This window comes from Papaver somniferum, chromosome 2 (genome assembly GCF_003573695.1).
Source record: "Papaver somniferum cultivar HN1 chromosome 2, ASM357369v1, whole genome shotgun sequence".
Taxonomy (NCBI): domain Eukaryota; kingdom Viridiplantae; phylum Streptophyta; class Magnoliopsida; order Ranunculales; family Papaveraceae; genus Papaver; species Papaver somniferum.
Genome location: NC_039359.1, coordinates 59,236,767 through 59,259,050, shown reverse-complemented (window position 1 = coordinate 59,259,050; position 22,284 = coordinate 59,236,767). Strand labels below are relative to the sequence as shown.

Below are 22,284 nucleotides of genomic sequence, written 5' to 3'. Positions count from 1 at the left end.
ATACATGCAAGTGAGTTGCTTTGTGGCACGATATTTTTGTATGTCAACACATTGTTTATTATCGATTTAAACAAAAACATAATAATGTATGCATGTAAAAGACAAGAGTATACATTACCTCAATTTTATGGTCTTTAATAATGGGTGATGAAATGCAGGTTGTGCGGAACTCGATGCAATCGTACACGTCACCCCATGGAGCCTTCACACACAGGAAAAAACAATACAGCGTATTATGTTTATCTTTTTATCAAAAAAAAAAAAAAACCAAAGCGAAAGGGAAAAAAAATTGTGAAAGAAAAACCATTTGCATACATGCAATGTTTTAATAGGAGCTTTATTCAGAATATTGAGTTGTCTCTCTATGTTTAATTCTTCTTGTTTCGTTAGCATACTCGTCATATCCAATCTTCCTTCAACAAGTATGGCTGCATGATGCGTGAGAATCAAACTCACTAACAGTGCTATGCAGCGGAAAATCCTCAAACCTGAAAATGAAGCCATCAGAAAACAAGGGGATAAGAAATGATTCGATGAGGATGACTAACGAGTTTGTGTTTATAAGACACCGTATTACTCTTTATTTATATTTATACTCTTCCAGATTCGAGCTATAAAGGAAAATATCTTTCCCTTTGATGTGGTTGGTGGCGGAATTCACAATTCCAAGAGATTACAACTTCACGGGATTACAAATGTCGGGAATCCAGCAAATTCCTAGTGTTTAGTAACTAAGTCAAAATTCATATTCTCATGATTTTTATGTTTTAAATCCCATATACCATCTGGAAACCATTTGGAGGAGAGTTTGGTAGGAATATAGAGTTGTTACGGTGAAAAAAAGGTGGATTTACATATCCCTTATAAGCTTCCCAGAAAATTTTAGAGGGAATCCCGGAATTATACTCAAAATAGAGGTTTTGGAGGAATTATAAATCCCAAAAAAAAAGAAAAACATGATTCCATACAATATTAGCAACCAAACATATCAAGGTAATCATAAACTCACCAAATTCTTGAAACTCATAAATCTCACCTTTAGAAGTCACTTCAAAATATCATATATCTTCTCCGATTGTTCTAAATTAAATTCTTTTGAGCCAAATCTCTCACTTAGCATATATGAAATATCCTGAAAATTTCATCTATTAACACAATATATTGCCATAATTACGCTATATATGCCATAAATTAGATGCCTGGGAGATACTCAGTAATTAATAAAAGAGGCTTTCCCTCTTTGGTATGATACCCACACATCCTTGTCTCGGTGCGCAGTACCCCATTTGTGTTGCCAAAGGTTCGGAGTCATGAGACAGTTATTTGGCTGCTCCACTACTAATGGCGCACCCACTTATACCTTTTATAGAGACGGCATTTGTCAATTACAAGCTTCTTGAAAGTTCGAAAATTGATGTGTATTCCACGAAGTATATTTTGACCTTCAAACAACAACCAACGGAAGGAAACTACTTGGACACTTGGATGTCGAAGTCTTGTGCAAGCTGTTGTAAAGAAGTTTTCGCCTGATCCTAATAGTATAAATAGTTTAGGAATCAATAATGTCGGGACTTCTCGTTTGAGAGAATAACCACTAATGTAGTGAGTGTTTTAGGCATTCACCAAGAGAGTGAATGGCCTATTTTGGTCCATGAGATGGACTGTTGTTTATAATCTTCCTTGATGCAATAAAATGGGTTTATTGTGTTATATCTTTATGTCCTTGACGTTGCTGATCTTGTGAAGTTGTTTGAGTACATTTATACATGGAAAACCTCTTATGCTTATGGGGACATGAAGAGTTAGAGAGAAACAAGAAAGATTTATGTTGTGTAATACCTTTAGAGTGAAGCCAAATGCATACTTTGATGCAGTATGCAAGGCTGAGTAATTATAGATGAAGTTGATTCACTGAACCACGATTATTTCCAATCACGTCCCATGAAATTTTAAACGATTAAATGGGCATGTGACAGTAGGTATGGTTCGAATCTTGTTTATTTATTGTGCATGCTATTTATCATTGGATGTGGTTAGTCTAGCTATAATATCGTAATCAGTTTGGTTTATCATCATTCATTCTATAATAATGGTTTTACTATAACAAATTAGAAAAATAATAACTAAATCCTAGCTTTTAAAATAATCTAATACTCCCTCCATTCCTGTAATACTCCCTCCATTCCTGTTATAAAGGTGGAGAAGTAAAATTTTCTAGTCCCATTGGATAGGCATAAAACTTATTCCAATGTTCTTTCTTTTCTGTATACCCCTATTAAAGAGTACGGGTGTCACCAAATTTATGATATTCCAAACAATAATTCCATTAATCTAATATTTTAACACAAAATTGGTTAAAAAGACCAAAATCAACAATTTCGGGGGGAAAAAGACATGTAAATTTGATACTGTTTAAATGGACAAAAATGTAAAAATAGCCAGGATGTAAAAAGTTTCATCCTACCCATTTTCAAATACTTTTTCTTATTTTTAATTTACATCAGGATGCATCCAGCTTCATCCTCGCTCTTTTTTTAAGTGTAAGCCAGGATGAATCTAGTTTCATTCTTGCTATTTTTTTTTTGTGTCCACACCTACACTAATTTTTACTCGTCCATTAGAACCATGTTTTAAAAGTATTTGGACAAATGACCCGTTTTCTGATATTTTAATGAGTTTAAAATTCTTAATTTGATACTTTCTAGATAAATTCGATAAATTTTATTGGATTTTGTTAAGGGTAAATTAGATTAAAAATTAAAAATTTGTAAAAACAAAAAAAAATCTTATTTTACGAGGAACTCTCTTGTCCGCCTATATATTGGGGATGAATGGAGTATTATTTTTGTGTCATTATGTTAATTAATAATGGTTAATACTCCTTATATTTCAAAAAAACACTTTCATTTTTTTAATTTGACCTATTTTAAGCAAAAACTGAAAGTATAACTTTCTCTAAAACATATAGAGGTGACTTATATATATATATATATATATATATAGAGAGAGAGAGAGAGGTGACTTTCTGTAAAACATATAGAGGTGACTTATATATATCATATGTATCTCATATATCACAAAATAAATATTTTTTGTTGTTAGATATATTGTATAATATATGACTTTTTTCTTACCAAATTGTTTTAGATATTGTATGATATCTAAAACAAAGCGTCAAATTTGTTACCAAACACAGAACACTTGCTTGTACAAAAACAAAATAAACAAATTGATGTAAAAAACATTACTTTTACGCAGTTATTTTTCTTTTGCATATTCTAATATACATCAAAATAACACCGCTAGTTAATAGTATCATATATCATAAGAAGAAAAAGAAGTACTCCTACATGATAGCATTAAACCTTGAATATATATATATTTATAAGAGAGGGAAGGAGAACGAGAAAGAGTTAGTTGAAGTAGAACTTAACCTAGGATCAGAAGCGCAACCACCTTGTATCCCAGCCTTAATTCTAATAAAAGGGTTTGAAAGAGGAAAAAGTAGGGCTGTTGAGTAATTATTGTGGTTTTTGTTTTTGCGGTTTTCGTCCAAAATGACAGGGCTGCAGTAGTAGCAGTTGAACCTGTTTCTTTTGTGAAAGTAAGCAGAAGAAGAACCGAGCTCTCTGCCGTTTGTATGATGTTGGCACACTACAGGACTTTCCCATGTTTTAACAATAAACATAAATGGTGCAAGGTACCTCGATTCTTTTTTCTGCACTTGGGGTACAATGATAGGATGTAATGAGCCAATCCATCCATAACATTACCAGCTTCATACCGTCTTTTCTGCAGACAAAACAATCAAATGTTCATTCCAAAACATAAGAAAATGAATATAAATCTATACAAGAAAATAACTGTAAAATCGATAATGTTCATTCCACCAAAAGACGGATATTATCACTACACCAATTGGCCATTACGTGCCCTACCTGCTGTTCCATCTATCTAGCATGGGCCCGAATACATGCTGGTACATAATAAGTCCCAAAAATTTGCTTCTTTGAATAAGTTTCTGATGTCTATTGTGATAAGACCAGCAAGATTTTAGTGTGCTTTAAGTTATTTAAAGCAAGAAGTAATCCTAGTTTTGGTTTGTCTCTGTGTAAGGTCGGATAAGACCAAGTTTTATCTCATGGGAGCTGTTTTCTTTACTGCTCAAGTTTCATCTCATGGGAGATGTTATGGTCAATATGGCTTATTCTTATCATGCAAGTCACTGGATCTGGACTTTGTCAAAACCATGAAAGGACAGTATTTAGGAAAATGTGTTGAGAAGTGATGCTATACTTCTTAGAGGATTCGGTACCTCCGGTATTGCGTCATTGCCTGGTAGAGTCTTGTTTTTGACATGTCTTGAAGTATCAAAAGATATGATGCTCAAGCACACTGAAGATCTTCAGATGGATGAAGCGACGCACCCACGTGGGAATTGCAAACGAGGTGGTAAGTATGGTTCGAATCTTGTTTGTTTACTGTGCATCCTATTTATCATTGTGGAAATGTCTGAGGATTCAAGTTTGGCTCCTCTCTCTTTCAGAAACCCATCATTAAGATTACACATGTGCAGTCCAAAATATTAAATTTATGGTTAAGATTAATAGTATTTGATTGGATTTAGATTTTCACATTTTAATTAGGACTAAATTAACCTTTATAAATTATGCATTTTTAACGAAAATAGTAAATACCAATAATTCCATTTGTAATCGGTCAACATGTTAGTCGTGGGCGTTTTTTGTGGACGACAATTTTCTTTCTATATTTATCTCCATCATGTGTCATTTGTATGCCCTAATTGTCATTTGCATGCCCTAAGTGTGGATCTCATTCTATTTTACACCGCATCGATCGAAGATTTTTCCTATTAGACTTGTGGTAGTAGTATAATGTCCCATAAACGAAGATGAAATTATTTATTAGTGAAGGCTAAAATACTAATATTACCATCCAAAATAGGTGTGAAGATCTCAACATATATATTTTTCGTTTCTTTTCCTTGGTAAGTTTAAGAGGTTCCTATGTTTTTATTTGGCAAGACTGCTTCACACGCACGATGCGCGTGGTGAAATTATTGGCCAATCCATACCGTTGGAGGCTAACTTGTTATTATGCAAAACCGAAAAAAATATTCATTCATACAAAATTCAAAATACCAATACAATAAAATGCAGTATAATTGATTATTATACTCTCTCCGTTTTATTTTAAATGATATTTTATGGTTATTCTTTTGTTCTATAATACTCGAAAATTTTCATATTTTTCCACAAAACTACCAATAACATCCTTACATTTTGTCTTGCAACTATAAATTTATTTTTAAATGCACTAGTAACATTTAATGTTTGAATATTTTTTTCAAGGTTATAAATGGAAGATCTTCATATCTCTCTTCATTTCTTAATTTACGTGAAAATTACAGAAACATCATCTAAAATGTAACGGAGGGAGTAGAAAAAAATTAGTGAACTCGGAGGAAAACAATAGGAAGTGACATTAACCATATTAATTAATGAAGTCCATTTATACTCACATTTATTTGTATACCCTCTAATAACAAAAATGCAGAACGGGAGTCAGATAGGAAGATAAGCACTTGGTTTGTCTAATTACTTTAACACCCTCTTCCCCTCATTTATTTAGTGGGTGCTATTGTGAAAAACAAATAAAACATAGGGCACATTTGGAATTAGAAAAGGTACCCCATTGATTTAGTTGCTCACGTCACGTGCAAATGGACTGGGGTCCATTTTGTAAACAAAGTTTTACTTGTGGGTCGGCTTTTATAAACAAAGTCAGTTAAAATACCGATACACCCTCAATTTATATCGGTATTGTGGTGAATACAAATAAAATCCAAGGGCAAAAATGAAAAACACTTTTTGCAGCTTCATATTACTGTTCATAGGTGGGTTCCCTTTTGCAAAAATGAATAGATATAGGCTATTCATGGTGTTGGTTCTCTGTTTTGATCATTGAAGGACCAGGGATTCGATGACCCCTATGGAATTAACTGCGCAACACCCCATGAGATTAATCTCTGGTGGACTTCTCCAACACCTTCTTCCTTGCTCAACTTAAGTTGAGTATTGAGTATTAAGTTTTTTTTGGTTTTTTTATGTTGTCTTTTCTTTTTAAATATCAAAATAACAACAACACTTTTTTTTCACTTGAGCTTTTTTTTAAAAGGTATTATAATTATAGACAAACCGGGTGATATGGATGGAAATTACGATTTTCACTAGACCCAACCCATTGTTAAAGGTGATAATCACGATTATTAATAGGTGAAAACTAGAATTTTCGTATGATTTTCACAAATGAAACCATATTATTATGGATAACACTAGTAGAAAAGTGACATTTGGCGACAGGTATAAACTGTTACCGTACTATTTCTGTAACAGTTTTATTTTTTTCTGCGGTGTTACTAAAACCCCTGTTACGAAAAGTTTATAAAAACTGTTACAGAATGGTTCTTGAAAAACGTTGCATAAATTTTAAAACTGTTATTCATGTCTACCTTCCACAACAGTTTGCACAAATTTATGTTACCAAATAGTTACTACGATAACTGTTTCTGTAAAAACCATTACAATTGACAGTTTATTGTAACATATTTAACAACAAACTGTTGCTACTATTAGAGCTATCATAACAGATTTTTCTTAAACTGTCATCGTACTCCTATTACAATGACATCTTTTTACGAAACTGTTTTACTATATTTTGGGTAAAAGTAACATATGATTTTATAAAGTGTCATTATATGTCACTTTAAACGGGTAGACCCGATGGTTTCAGATAGGTGAAGATATGGGCTTAGATTATTGGTTGAGAATTGTTTATGGGAGACCCAATGGCTCCAAATCTGTTTGGGTGCAGGTCTAGACCGAGGTTACTATTTAGGAAGAATTAAAATATTGCACAAATATACTGCCATATAAATTAATGTATTCTTAATGCTTTAAGATTATTTATAAAATCAAATAAGTTAAATGCCAACATCCAAAAGAAATGATAACATTTGATCTGGGGAAAGGAAAAACACCAAAAAAAGAAGAAAAAAGTGAAAAAATAATCTTAAAAGAAAGCATCTTGTGCGTAATTAACTCATATTTCCATTCCATTGTTCTCCTTTATACATGGTGTGTAATTGTTAAGTGTTTATGTAGTTCCATCATATCTCCCTTGTGATACTTTTTTCTTGAAAGTAGTTACCTTTGCACAATTTTCTTCATGAAGTTTTTCGGGTTATCCTTGCACAAGTTCTTCCATGAAGTTTTTCGACTTGACCTGTCAAATATAAATCAAGTTATATCCTAAATATCTAGCTACCTGTGTGATCTGTTGCATGTCTAACTGCAATAACAACTCAAAGTTCATGCAAAATGCAATTATGTGGATACAACCTCATACAGTTCTTAAGCCACATATTTAAATTACATAAAACATTTCAAGAACATAACCATACCTTCAAGGAGCATCAAAATACAACACCTTCCTATTTGACCTGAGTATATATGCCCCAAAGTGGAAAATGGAACATATTTTCGATTAGAAAACAAGTACGTTAGGGGGGAAATCTAAAGAAGGAAGTGGATCAACAATGGTATTTCAAGTGACTTTCCTGTAATTCTGGTAGATCCATTGAGTAAGATCAGTAGGAGCTTTGATAGAGGCAATGGATAGCTTTGGCCCCACTTAGAGTCCTGGACCAGAAGGATGAGATCACACTTCCTACATATTACCTTAGTTATGAAAAAATTCCGCATAGTAAACCAATAAAATAAAAAAAATAAAAATATGACCTCAACTGTTCTTGTACCCAATGGTATGAAGTGAAACCCATTAGCTAGAAGTGGAGTATCATCTGGAACCAGAATCATTTGATTAGTAAGAGTGAAAACAAGCTCAGTACCAGCTGCATACATTACATAAAACAAGCTTGTGTAATTAGTGAACCAACTGATCAGAGAAAAACCAAGAAAAGCTAATGACTTTTATTGTCTAGTACCTTCTCGTAACTGGCAACATTAATGTAGTCTCCATCTTCTTACAAAGGAAAAGTGAATAATGTCTTAACTAACCACAAGGAGCTTTACACCATAAAACAAGCAAATACAACATATCAAGATCAAATGCTGAGAATATCAGTTAAGTATTTATCTTAATATTCAACATGCAATTAGTGATGCTTGGGCTAACTAGATCCGTGACTATAAGTATAAATATGATTCTTCATGGTAGTTAAATTATACTCAGAAATTAACTTGTGATTTTTAATCGAACGTACGAACTTGAGAAATCCCAGTGGTTACACTGGACAAGGTAGTTTCAGATTAGAACCAATTTTACAAGTTGTTCATAAGCTGGTAACATACAGTGGTAATACTATCTGGGATCAACAACACGCAACAAAACATTGTATAACGTTTATAGGGTAGTAATAACTAAAAACGTTCAACAATAACTGGCAAATACTACAACCAAGGTGTTCTGCATCCCAGAACCTTGTTCAACCACATAATTTAAAGGGAGGGCTACAAAATTGTTGAGCCAAACATTTATGTTCCTGGGTTTGACGGTTCCAATTATATAAAACCATGAAGTTATGCATGTATTTTAATGACAAATAAAAGTAATACAATGAGTCATATCAGAAACTGGAAGCTTATAGGATCACATTTCATATTATAGACTCAGTGCAGAAGATCAAAAGAAATCAAAGAACAAACTTCGTCACCTCATGATTATTACTGCATTTCAGATTTATTAACTTTCTAGTTTCCTCCTATTCAAATATAAGAATCTAATCTGTGACCATCATTAATGGATATATCACCATTTGTTTCCCGTGTTGTAAAGCAGAAAATCTCCAATATGTGACACCTAAAAAACTCCAAAATTTCCTGCCAACTTCAAAAAGTAAATTAACTTACAAGATGAGGGCTGATTCCACATGAGATACCGCTATCCATCGTACTAGATTTGTGAGCATCCTTGCCTGCTAAATTTTATTCGGTTTATTTATTTCAGAATCTTACGGAGCAATGAATTCACAGGATTTCAGAATATAACAGAGAAACTCTATATCCTGGTTCTTACCTTCATCCAGATTCACTATCCCTTTGAGTGGTTCGACATAAATCAGAATGAAATTAAACCAAATCCATATCATAGTATTAATCTTTATATTTTAACCTAAATTGAAACCCCCCCCCCCCAAAAAAAAAAAAAAGAAATCAAACGTTAACGAAACCTAGGGTTCAATTTTGAAATTTAAACAAAATCGAGAACCAGGAACACACAATATATTAAAGAAGAATACATACCTAATTATCACCAATTTATCCACCTACTCATTGATTTTGATCAAAACTGATCAAAAGATTTCGTTTCTGTGGTGACTGAACTGGAGGTTAGAGAAACATATAAAGAATGAGGAGAATGAGGAGAAGGTGTTGCTGGACTGGTGAACGAGGATGAGGTTGGTGATGGTGGGAAGACGGAGGATGGTGGCGGAGTTGTGAAGATTTCGAAGGAGGTGGTGTTTTTGCTTCTGTTGAAAAGAACAATGAAATAGGGAAATATGTCTAGGGTGGGGGTAAGCTAACTTTCCTTCTCTATTTTCCCGATCGAATCTTCACATACGACATCAAATCTCTCTTATTCCATACGATCCGGGCTAGCCGGGGGAGCTCTTGTGCAACAAGATGAAACCAAAAAGTGAACTGCGATGCACTAGTCAAGAACCCAATTTTTCTTCTTCAGCTTGGTGCTGTTGAGCAGAAAACCTCGTCTGCTTCGTTAATTTTTCCAAACTGGCTGCCCTGGTAACTAGTTATGACGCACACTATCTCAGATAAATAGTGACAGTTGGTCTCAAAATATATGACGATAATGTGAACTACGGTGACATATTAAATCCGTTACCGTAATATAATGTATAGTCACAGTTGTTTCAAAAACAGTTACAGTAGACAGCTTAGATGACATTTTTAAAATGTTATCATACGGTACCTAAAAACGGAAGCTTTCTGCAACGGTTCTTACATGAACTGTTACTATTATTCAACAACTTAATATTTAGTAACAGGTAATTTCCGAACTGTCACCTTATAAAAGGTTGAACTGTTACCAAAAGTCATTTTTCTACTAGTGTAAAAACTAAAATTTTCACTGAAAACAATTTTTTTTTTACCGGATCTAATTACGTGTGAAAATGGAAAGTTTCGGTAATCATCCCTTGTGAAAACTGGAATTTCCTAAAATTTCACTTGTGAAAACTCGAATTTTCCTAAAACTCCGTGGGTGATAATTTGGTCGGTAGCAAAAAAAAAAAGTTCCACTAATCGCCTCATGTGAAAACTGGAATTTTCTTAAAACTTCACTTTTGAAAACTGGAATATTCCTAAAACTCATTGGGTGATAATTTGGTCGGTAGCAAAAAAAACAAAAAAAAAAAAGAAACAAAAACAAAAAATCGGAAAAACAAATAAGCGAGATAAACAAAAAGGTAAAATTAGTTATTTAGGCAAGCTTGTCTTTAAGAGAGATTAACAAATAAACGATATTTAAGAGAGGATTATTCTAGGAAGCCAAAGGAATTATTTGTGGAGTTTTTTAGGGATTGTAATTTTTTACAATTATTTATTTATATTTTTTGTTAGAACATAACGAAAACAATCTCCTGCAAGGTTATTTGTGTAATCAACTCCTATTTATAAATAAATATAGGTTGTTTGTATAAGGAATTTTAGTGATGGGTTTCATATATAAAGAAAAAGAGAAATGGGCTACAAAAAGAGTTTCATTGGAGGTGATTAGAGCAGTTCCTATGACAATTAACAATTTTTTTTTGTTGAGCTGCGTGATGAACAAACACGTTTTTGCACTACGAGGAATGAACAAATATGGTAATTTAGGGTCCCACAATTGATTTTGTTAATATAAACTAATAACATAAAAGTTGGGTCCCACTAGTATTAATATAAAGTAATAAGAGTTTGGTCCCACTTATTATTTAACTAATAAAAAAATAATAAAAAACAAAATCTAAGAATAATAATAACCGTGTGTTTGAGAGAGAGAAAATCAAAGGGTGCTCAAACATCCAACGCCGATGCTTCTCTTTCCAACTCGCGGTCTTTGATTAAGCGCGCTACATGTTTTAACTCATTTAACAAACCAATAAATTTATTGGTGTGAACATCAATTTTTCTTGTTGATTCCATAGTGGGAGTGGAATCAACAAATTTCATGTCTATTGATTCCATAGGAAATGCTCCTGATCTAGCTATAATATCGTAATCAGTTCGGTGTATCGTCATTCATTCTGATTGCTGAATGTTGGTTCCATCTTTACACCGTAAGAGTAGGAAGAGAGTTGTGTCTCAAAAAAATAACTTTCACCGACCAGTCACCATCCAATGACTTTTGTAGACCAAACAAGACTTTGACTTTTTGACCTGACGTCCCTTGTCGTAAAAAGATCCAGATGCTGAACTGGCTAGTACGACAAAAAAAATCCTTTTTTTGTAGGACTTGGCTAAAATCCTAGAGACCCACTTTGCCGTTGAGTGAGAATTCCCTTTGTTGTGTGTACCGACTACTGAGCTTGTTGAGGAACGCGCATGGCACTGAAAATGCCACATAGTTTTATGGAAATGTATAGTATTGACACAGAGAGTGACTTATAGCGCAGCTTCTCATTGATTAGGAAATACGAAGTCCACATTAAGGGTGAACGTCAATGTTAAAATCTGAAAGATTATTACTGGACCAGAATAAAAGAAAAATTTACCAGACTTCATACACGGTATGGCATCTAACTACTTAGAAAAAAAAAATTCATATTCAGTTAACGACACACTTGCCCTTTGTCCTTTGATAATGTAAAATTTTCTGGTTTTTATCTCTACTCAAACATTTTCAAGAGTTTGTAATAATGGTATCGTTAGAATCAACATCCAAACAATTAATCAGTATTTTTTTTATCGGTGAGCTTCAATGAGAGGAAGGTGGTGAGAGAGATGGGTTTACTTAATTGCAAGACTTGCAATCGTACGTATATCGTGTGTAAACCAAAATGTACGTAAGTCTTTTCTTTCTCTCTTTGGTAATCCTTTCTCTTTTGCTCAAAACGTGTGTTGCTGATATTTGTTTATACAGGTTTGCTTAGTTTGTTATATTAATTGCAGTGGAGGTCTTTGTCATACATATTGCACGGAGCTAACAATAGAAAGACTTACAAACTTTTTTTAAGGTCAGAGTCTGAAATCTGAATGCAACGAAAATAGTGGTCTATAACGAACACCCCCTTGCAAAGAGACTAGAACTTAAGACTCTTTCTAAACTGAAACACTTAAGAAAGGAAAACAATGGTTTTCAAAACCCTCCTTGTATCCATCGAAGGTAGGGTTATGAAGTGTCTTAGTGGCTCATTTAAATACTGTGTTACCCCCAAATTATTTAACGAAAAGTGTTTGCATGCAGCATGTCGCAGGAAGATGTGATGTGAACAAGAAAAGTGCATAATCGTCCATTGGAAAAATTCATGCGAAATTCATGTATGAAACAAATTGATGTGACCTATTTTGTCATGCATGCAATTGTAGTTTACGACAGAGTCATCACCAACTTAACTCATCGTACGTTTCTTATAAATATGCATGCATAGAGTGTCACTTTCGAAATTGCTAATTTAGTATAGCGTACGAGATGAGTTTTTAGCCGCATGAAAACACATGAATTTCGCATGGAAATGAAATGTTTTCTTTACGCAATTCCATTGTTTTGTCCACTTCTTTTCTCTTATTTGTTCCAGTTGGCCGGATATTTCCCTTACTTTTTTTCCTACCTCATCATCAGTATCGCAAGAAGCATCCCTCACAGGAAGATAGAAATGCAGAGAAGCAACACCGGAGAGATTATCGAGATACCCCAAGCACCAAGTGGCGGGTGTTGTTATGATCATGATGAAGCAACAATTTTTGAAGATGCTAAACACCGTGTGGCATCGAAAAATAAGCTTCTGGTTGCTATTGCAATATGTACAGTTTTCATGCTCGGTCAAGTGGTGGCAGGGATTAAAGAAAATAGTCTTGCGATTCAAACTGATGCAGCTCATATGTTATCTGACATACTATCTTTCGCCATCTCTTTCTTTTCTTTGTGGGCTTCAAGCTGGAAAGCCACTCCACGATATACTTATGGTTTCTTCAGGATAGAGATCTTAGGTGCTCTTGTATCAGTCTTGATTACATGGATCGTAACCGGAATTTTATGCTACAAGGCCGTCGATCGAATTATCCATGGAACTGAGGGTCATGATGTTCAAGGATGGATAATGGTCCTGATCGGAAGTTTAGAGGTTTGTTTGAATATCTTTCTGGCTCTTCTGTTTGGTCATGGACATGGACATGATCATCAAGGACACACCACTAATGTCAGCATACAATCAGCTTATATACACATGATGGGAGATTTATTCCAAAGTGTCGGGGTTTTAATTGGGGGGATAGTTATTTGGCTCAAACCTAAGTGGAGAATCGTGGACTTCATGTGCACCTTTGTATTTGCGCTATTGGCCTTCAGAACAACTCTTACAATGATAAGGAAAATATTTGGAGTTCTTATGCAGAGGGTTCCACATGGCATTGATTCAGCCTTGCTTGGACAGGATTTGTGTGAAACAGTAGATGGAGTTGATGCTGTTCATCAACTCCATATCTGGTCTTTAACTTCAGGGAAAGTAATATTGTCTTGCCATATTCAGGTAAAACCTGTTGCCAATCCATTGATAGTGTTGAAAAAAGTAATCCAACATGTTAAACAAGTGTACAAGATCAGTAATGTAACCGTTCAAGTAGAATTACCAGAAGATGTCAGCCAGGGTTCTTGAATTTTTCAGGCGCCTGAATATGCAAAAGTTGATCCAATAATAAAGTTGATACTAGTCGTGATTTCTCACTTGAAACTTACACAATGCGTATGGGTTGCTGAGATATACCTTGTTTGCTTCCAGCTGACTCGGCGTCAGGGTCCAAGTCAATCCCTGAATCGCGCCGAGTCAGCAGTCGGACCGTTTGTTTTCTATTTTGAGTCAGATCTGACTCAGCCTCTGACTCGGACCCGTTTGAGTCAATTAACAAAATACCTCGACTTATGGGACCAAATCACTGACTTACAAATTTCTGAGTCAGTTAAGTCAGATCTGACTCAAAACAAACATATTGAGTCACATCCACTGAACCCGTACAACTTTTTGAATGCTAGTCCTAAATGTAATAACCAAGCTACCAAACATATATCTCAGATGGATAGAAGTAAAAACAGCAGATCTATACCATATTGTGTAGGCTCAAATTTCTCTGGTTTCTTATACAGTATATCTAAACATGTAGTACCAAATCAGTGCTAAAGAAAATCAAAAACAAAGAGAAATTTTTCATGATCACAAATGAATCATCTATTAGGTGTGATAATGCTGTACACGCTCAACAAAATCAATCGGCCTTCGTTTTTAATCTGTTTCTTTTGAAAGATTGCATCGAATCAGGTATCTACTTGTTCACGATCCACTATTGGTAAGTTGGCAACCTTAAGTCATAACCAAAATACATTGAGATTTACTGTACCTTTGTTGCAATTCATTCTCTTCTTTTTTCAGGCCTTCTCCTTTGCAGTAGTAGTTGTTAACAGATGATTTAGTGTAGTTGCCTGGATGACAGCACTAGGATTTGACTCTCTTGTTCGCAGTGAACTTGAACGTCTGAGGTTGTTACTCCTCTCTGTGCTGCTGCGTACAAGACGACGAAGGGGGCGTGGAAGGTGCTGTATCAATCTTCTTGAACTCACCAGTAGAATCACACCAAAGATGATGAATACCCTGTAGAAGTAAATAAGAAATCAATTTTTTGTTTCAGTAACCTATCAGTTCTTTATACACAACCACTGTTTAGCCAAGAAAATTACTAACTAGAATTTGGCAACTAGATGAATCCACACTAACCATCCAAGCAAAAGGAGAAGGCGAGCAGCTGGAGCTGAAGGCAATTGTTCACCTAAAGCGAACATGCCGGCAAGTACACCAGTCACAATGGATGCGACAGCAGCACATGTTGAGACCACAATAGCTCTCCCATGTTTTAAACCCCGCGTCTGTCAGCAGATGAGTCAGTTCCACTCTCGCAAGAACCAAATTATTAATAGCGCAAAGAACACAAGAAAAGATAAAATCAGGAAACTGAAGCTTAGGCAGCCCTGTGTCTAAATGTATCGTTCTACATGTACGCTGGGTTCATTGTCCAGTTGAAACAGAAGTGATCAGATAACTAATGCATAACTCTGAAAGAACCAAAGCTCAACCCCATGCACATCAAAAATTATGAAGGTCATCCTACCTACGAATATATGTGGGCCAGCATATTGCCGAGAAAAATCAACAAGTTAAAAGACACTGGGTTTCGAAGGAAAATGCACCAAGCTGGATAACAGTGAGCTGATAATTACTTCTCAAGGAGCAGGGTAAAGGGTTTACTAAACACGATTGATACTGCAGGTTATTCAAGTATAAAGCTGAAGTGGTTGAACAATGTTAGTCACATACCTGGTAAACAAATCCGGTGCCACTACAGCAGATACTGATTAATAAGCACACAGGAACCAACATCTGGGAGAAGCCTTGCTCTAAAAATACAAATCCCATCTTAGATATCACAGAAGCCATTCTGCAGTCACATTTGGATTTGTTAGTACTTTTCAGCTTAACTTCAATTTCACTAACGGGGGGTTCTAGCATTACATATAAAAGAAAAGTATAATTGAGGTCAATAAGATTTCAATAGAAAGAGTCACAGTACCCACCCAAATAATATGCCAGATTCCAAGCCAAATATAATTTCTTCCACGACATCAGATTGCATCTGCATGGCAAAGCAGAACTTCCAAGTTAAGGAGAACATGAAAGTGTGGATACTTTACTTATAAATCGATGTCAATAAGGAATTGTTGCATAAGCATAAAAGAGAACGCACCAACTCTTGTTCTCTACGCTGGCGTTTGCAGATGCGAAGCCATGTATTAAGGAGCACCTGTTTCCATAGGAGGAGTTGTTAAGAATATATATTATACCTAATCGAATCCAATTTTCACAAATTAATATACACAATTTATTTCCATGCCTTCAGAGATGTGAATAACTATTGTCTACTGTTCAGGGTTCAAATTACTGAACAGAGAAATAAAACAACTTTTTATACATATTGACGACCATGGCAGTAGATCTGGGTCAAAAAGATCTAGATCCTGCAACTTTCAGACACAAACTGCATAGAGATATTCAACATCTTACATATCGTTTGAAACAATAGTTAGATCTATTATCATGTTATCAATTTTTTCATCAATGATCTAAAATTTCAAAATGTCCTTTTCCATAAAATTGACCATATTGCATATCAAAAAAGAAAGTCCTTATCATAGTGATTCATACTTCGTCCGTTTGTTATAAACCTAGAATAGCACTTAACAGAGTTTACATAACAATACAGGAAGTTTATCTAGACATCTATAGATATCTAATTTCTTTAGCACCTACTCAAACAAATAAACCACTTAATTAGATGGTGCACAAGATATGATACCTACAAACAAGATAGCAATAATGACAACCAGCCAAGGCAGATGGAAGATATCTATGCTTGAAGCCTTTTGCTCCTCTCCTCCAACACCTACACCTGAAAAATACAAAAATATGCCCTCATGAAAATGCATAAACCCAAAACGATAATAAACTCAATGATTCTCTCCTAGATATCTAATCCAACTTCCATGAAATGTATCCTCATTCTATTCTCTATCCTCATCTTAAATCAGCCCACATGTCAGCATACCAATTGAGAAGCAGACCACATCTCATTATCTTGGATCATATTACCATTATATGTGGCCTCTCAACGCAAATTTAATACGGGAAAAGCTTACATAGTTATGACTTACATTACCTATAGTTCCGACACCTGCTAGAACAATCCCCACCCAATCAATAGCATTCATGACCTCCTTTAGATAAAAATGGGAAAAGATACAAAGTATGGCAAGTCCACACCCGGAAACTGGTTGAATAACAGAAACCTGTAATAAGTGCACAAAAGGGATAATCAAGATACATTACTCATCCAACTGTACATAATGGCTCAGATACCAACTGAATGCCAGTACATAAAACAGCTTTATCTCAATTATACTCACCGGAGCTAGGGACAAAGCCCTTAACATCAATAGAGCCCCAAATATATCCATAAGAAAACCTATAATCCAAGCTTTATTGAATGCATATGCCTTCACAACCTAAACACATTAAACAGCAATAAGTTTATGATTGTACAGAATAATTAGACTGATCAGTTTCCAGATTACAATAGAACACCAGTGATCATGAAATGCTGACAAGAATGACCGAGCATAATGGCATGGAAACGAAAGAAAGAGTCACAAGCGGGACCAATTAGTTGTGAATAATTTACAAAGCCATCAAAAAGACCAAACTAGTTAAGGAATTGATTCATGAAGCTATATGTGCTATATAGGACATGGAAGTATGGATGCTTCATAGCACACAGTGTCCGCTTAGAAAACAAAATACAATAACTTCGATTAACGATATAGATATCATGCAAATTATAAACCAGCAATTCACATTCTACTAGTACCCTTCATAGTCAATTATTCTGTAAGCTTCTACATTACATAATTCAGTAATGATCAGTGAATACTACACTACACCTCAAACTCATACCTAACAAAAGAGACCCTATTATCAACATAAAGACAGATTGGATTGTGATAAAAATCATAAAATACCAGCTTATTCTTCAATCAAACATCTAGGTTTTCTACATCTTATTCAAATATTAAATCCAGTTTCCTATAGTATTAACAATCGTCATGCTTAATGGATAAATACAAATTCCAAATAAATAAAGGATATTGACCCAGATTCAGAAATTGATTCAAGAAATGATAAAACAAAAATTCAACAAGAACCCATTATTAGAAATCACAAACCCATGTCAAAAAGCTACATAAGAAGATACCTTGAGCTTCAAAGAAAGAGGAGGAAGAATAACAGTTCCTTTCTTCTGCAAAACTTTCCCAATATTATTCCCTGCTGTTGCTGCTAATGTCAAACAGATTGGTTCCCACATCTTTCCGTCTCTCAGGGAAGTTTTCTTCTTCTTCTTCTTCTCTGGTTTTTGAGATCTTGGAGTGAAATAAATGGGGGATTTTCTGGGAATCCCCGGAATTCATATTCCTCGGGAAATGTTTGTGTTTTTGATTCTTTGTTTCCTAAAGTAAAATAATCTTCGAGATCTCCAATTGATTGGAGCCGGAATTGGATTAATATGGTTTAGTGTTTATTCGTGGTCCTAAGTCGGAGCCAAATTGTCTAGTAGTCCTGGGCTTAATTTAGTATGTGAATGTTATGATAGCTAGGCCCATATTTACCTCTCTAGTAGGCCCATATTTACCTTTGTAGCTTGGAAACAGATGAATATTTCGGTGTGAATGCCTAATGATTATTTTTCAAGAAAAATAAAAGAAATAAATGCCTAATGATTTTTAAGATGCAGTTGAGTTACCAAATATGCTTTCCATTGTTTTTCAAACTCATGTTATCAAGACTTATGTTACCAACACTCTTGTTGGTGTAGTTCTAGTTTGAGTTACCATTATTGCTACAAGATGTTAAAACCCTGGTTGGATCTTTTGAAGATCTCATTGCTGCTGTTTATAGGGATACAAGTTTGTTTGTAACATAACAAATTTGGCCTCTTGGTTTGGTTGTGTCTTATGGAATATCAGACTCGGTTGTAATGTCTCGATTAGTATGATTAATGTTGATACATGAAAATGGTTACTCCTTAGCAGGGTTAGGGAGATCCCAATGGGAGGATAAATCCATTATGAAACATAGGGGATTTGGGGACTATGGCCCAAGCCTACTAGAATGTATAGTAGAAAGGATAAGGAAGGGATTAGTGGAAAGAAATAAGGTCACATCGGGGGAATGTCAGTAAATATAAATAAGGGAACTCCTATGACATGTGGCATGATGTCATGAGAATAAGGGATTTGGAGAAAGCCTATAAAAGGAATGACATAGTACAACGGAAAGCAAACTCTCTGTCATACTATTCTAGGAAGGTGTTATCATTGGTGTGACTAGAACGTGCAGAACCAATCTTATATTCACCTATCAACATTTTACGACCACACCTGGAGGCTCGTCTCTTGTCAACCATGATACACCAAGAAAGCGCCAGCAAGGGCGCGCCAGGAAAACAGTCGACCGTTAGATCAATCAATCTCTATAAAATAACAATAGAAGAAGAAGAAAAAGAATACAGCAAAGACAAAACACTAGCACAGGGCGCGGTCATGCACCCGGCGATACATGAACTCCAAAGGGAAAGGGAGAGAGCGGCCCAGGAAAAAGACATGCAACAAGCAACCCAGGTCCCGAACCCACCATCTTTAACTTTACAATACATGTAAAAAGAGCTAGAAGGTCGTATCGGAAGAAAACAATTGTTGAAAGAATGGATGGAACAAGCAACAGTAGAAAACCAAAACATCGTCAAAGAGGCAGTAAAGAACGAGGGGAACACCGGAAATAAGTTCTCAATGGTGTCATAAGAGGCAGTGGCAAAATAACTAGATACAAACTATCGTGTGGTAATACAGGGTAATTATGACTTTGTGAATAGCCCATACTCCGCGAGATTTAGCGAATACCAGTATCCCAAGAATTATATTTCACAAAAAATAAGGGTGTACAACGGACATGGAAACACGCGGGAACACCTTAGTCAATTCTTATCTTCTATGAATAACAAGACCTCTGACGGACAGTTATGTCAACGAGAATTCCCTAAGTCGCTCACTTATAGCATTCACCTGGTATGATAACCTGAAAGCCGGAATGTGGACTCATGGTCAACCATGTCCACTCTCTTCCTGGGGAAATTTTATTCAGCTAAGAGAAAGATTACATCAATAGACTTGGGTAGATGCATGCAACCAATCGGATAGGAGAAGAAGTAGGAAAATACATCACTAAGTTCTGACACCTCCCTTTAAATTGCCACAAAGACATCAAAGAAGACGTGCTAGTCGAAATCTCCTACCCGGAATGAAACCCTCTTTCAAAAGGAGTCTAGTTAACTTTAGGTTCCAAACCTTTGTCGAGTTGGAAGAAGCGGCCGAAAGAATTGTTAATCGTGTCGATGAAACAAATGCGAACCACGCCTGGCGCTACACGATTAACACCGTATCTGAGGCATCACGTAATGTAAAATCCAATATCAACCAAAATAGAAGAGACGTGTCTTCCCTTCAGCCTACCAATAAAAACCCAGAGGCGATAGATGGGCGAAACGAGACTTTATCCCGCCACCTCCTTTACCATGCAGCCGGTAAAAAATAATCGGGCTTTTAGAACAGTGGATAGCAAACAAAGAGATCGAGTTGCCACCAAAAATGATTGACGTCAATAAAATGGACAAAAGCGCTACTAAGTACTGCTATTATCATCAACGACTAGGTTATCCAACAACGGAGTGCTTCTCCATCATAAGTATCTTTGACCATAAACTCATGGCTGGGGAGATCGAAATAGCAGATCTAGCAATTCAGCACGATCCCCTCCCTAGTCATTGAACCACAAGAAGGCAAGGTAAAAGCAAAGACAATAGCACGACAATATTTTGCGAACCTTGTTTACATAAAAATGGGCCGCGTCAACCCATAATAGAGGCAAGTTGTACTTTCTCATTTTCTTTAATAACAATAAGTTTTATAAGATTACAACTACTAAAGGATACGGGTTTTCCCGCGCATCTGGTCGGTCGACATTATAACTACTAAGGTTATAGGTTGTTCCGCCCATCCGGTCGGCTGAAATTACAATTACTAAAGGATAAGGGTTGATCCGCGCATCCGGTCGACTGACATTAACATTACTAAAGGCTAAGGATTGTTCCACGCATCCTCCTGACATTACAATTACTAAAGGCTATGGGTTTCTCCGGGCATCCGCTCGGCTGAAATTACAATTACTAAAGGAGTGCATGCTCCGCACATCCGGTCGGCTGAAATTATAATTACTAAAAGATACGGGTTGTTTCGCGCATCCGATCGGCTGACACTACAATTACTAAAGACTACGGTTTGCTCCGGGTCGGCTGAAATTACAATTACTAAAGGCTACGGGATTTCTCCGTGCATCCGGTCGGCTGACATTACAATTACTAAAAGCTACAAGTTTTCTCCGCGCATCCGGTCAGCTGACATTACAATTACTAAAGTCTATGGGTTGCTTCGCGCATCCGATCGGCTGACATTACAATTACTAAAGACTACGGGTTGTTGCCCGCACTCAGTCCGCTGACAATATAATTACCAAAGTCTACGGGTTGCTCCGCGCATCCGGTCATCTAACATTACAATTACTAAAGGCTACAGGTTTTTCTTGAATACCTGATAGGCCAGACATTATAACTACTAAAGTTGCTCGATCAACGCATGAGAACTTACATCAGGATGCCCTATGTGCGTGGTCGAATACCAATATACCAATATAAACGAGGGAAAAGCGCGCTCTGAATTCCCCAACAAAAAAAAAAGTGGGGTGAGCAAAGAAACGTACGTTCAAACTTCCTAAATGAATGATAATATATAGGAGGAAAGGTAGGAACAATATTTGCGTACACTCTTCCCAAACAAGGGAAAACACGCGCGAGTTTTCCCTACCTACTGTGTTAAAAAAGGAAATTGTGCGTTTTAGGAATTGTGAGAAAAACATGAAAGCACTAACTTCCACGAGGGGTAGATCAAATAATTAGCAAATTGTTCTCAAAAAAGACTCCATACCATCCATATCAACAAGAATTTACTAAAGCTAAAACTCGCCTGTTAGGGTATATGCGCCAACAGAATGAGCCTTACAAATAAACGACTAAAATTCTCCACTAAAACCAAAAAATCGTCATTCACAAAAATGCCTAACGCCTAAGCTCCACAACGATACACCGACCAAACAATATACCTTGACCCACCCCACAGGGTACATATCCAGAACCCGTAATGCAAAAACACCTGGGGATAAAAACGCGAGATAACTTCCAACACTACGAAAAAATTGATGTAATAAGAAGAAAATGTAGCAAGATCCCACACAAACAAACACAGAAAAAGTATCCACAAATA

The 22,284-nt window shown here is 35.7% G+C and overlaps 2 protein-coding genes across 2 annotated transcripts; one reads left to right on the top strand and one right to left on the bottom strand.

Moving 5' to 3' along the window:
* Positions 1-12,916: 12,916 nt before the first annotated feature.
* LOC113351146 (metal tolerance protein 1-like) lies at positions 12,917-13,490 on the top strand. The gene is made up of 2 exons (XM_026595193.1): positions 12,917-13,384; positions 13,446-13,490. The coding sequence occupies exons 1-2, from the start codon at positions 12,917-12,919 to the stop codon at positions 13,488-13,490; spliced, it is 513 nt and encodes a 170-aa protein (XP_026450978.1).
* An 840-nt stretch (positions 13,491-14,330) lies between these two features.
* On the bottom strand, positions 14,331-18,372 carry LOC113347771 (probable magnesium transporter NIPA9). Its single transcript, XM_026591446.1, has 9 exons — positions 18,111-18,372; positions 17,266-17,364; positions 17,019-17,148; positions 16,663-16,751; positions 16,050-16,106; positions 15,880-15,938; positions 15,623-15,743; positions 15,026-15,174; positions 14,331-14,902 (listed from the first exon to the last, which is right to left on the bottom strand). The coding sequence occupies exons 1-9, from the start codon at positions 18,219-18,221 to the stop codon at positions 14,680-14,682; spliced, it is 1,038 nt and encodes a 345-aa protein (XP_026447231.1). The 5' UTR covers positions 18,222-18,372; the 3' UTR covers positions 14,331-14,679.
* Positions 18,373-22,284: the final 3,912 nt, after the last annotated feature.

Coding starts and splice junctions, on each gene's coding strand:
- LOC113347771 (XM_026591446.1), bottom strand. CDS start 18,221: ATGTGGGAACCAATCTGTTTGACATTAGCAGCAACAGCAGGGAATAAT. Junction 15,744..15,879: donor GAATCTGGCATATTATTTGG/GTGGGTACTGTG, acceptor ATGTGACTGCAG/AATGGCTTCTGTGATATCTA. Junction 15,175..15,622: donor GCACCGGATTTGTTTACCAG/GTATGTGACTAA, acceptor ATCTGCTGACAG/ACGCGGGGTTTAAAACATGG.
- LOC113351146 (XM_026595193.1), top strand. CDS start 12,917: ATGCAGAGAAGCAACACCGGAGAGATTATCGAGATACCCCAAGCACCA. Junction 13,385..13,445: donor TCCTGATCGGAAGTTTAGAG/GTTTGTTTGAAT, acceptor ATGATCATCAAG/GACACACCACTAATGTCAGC.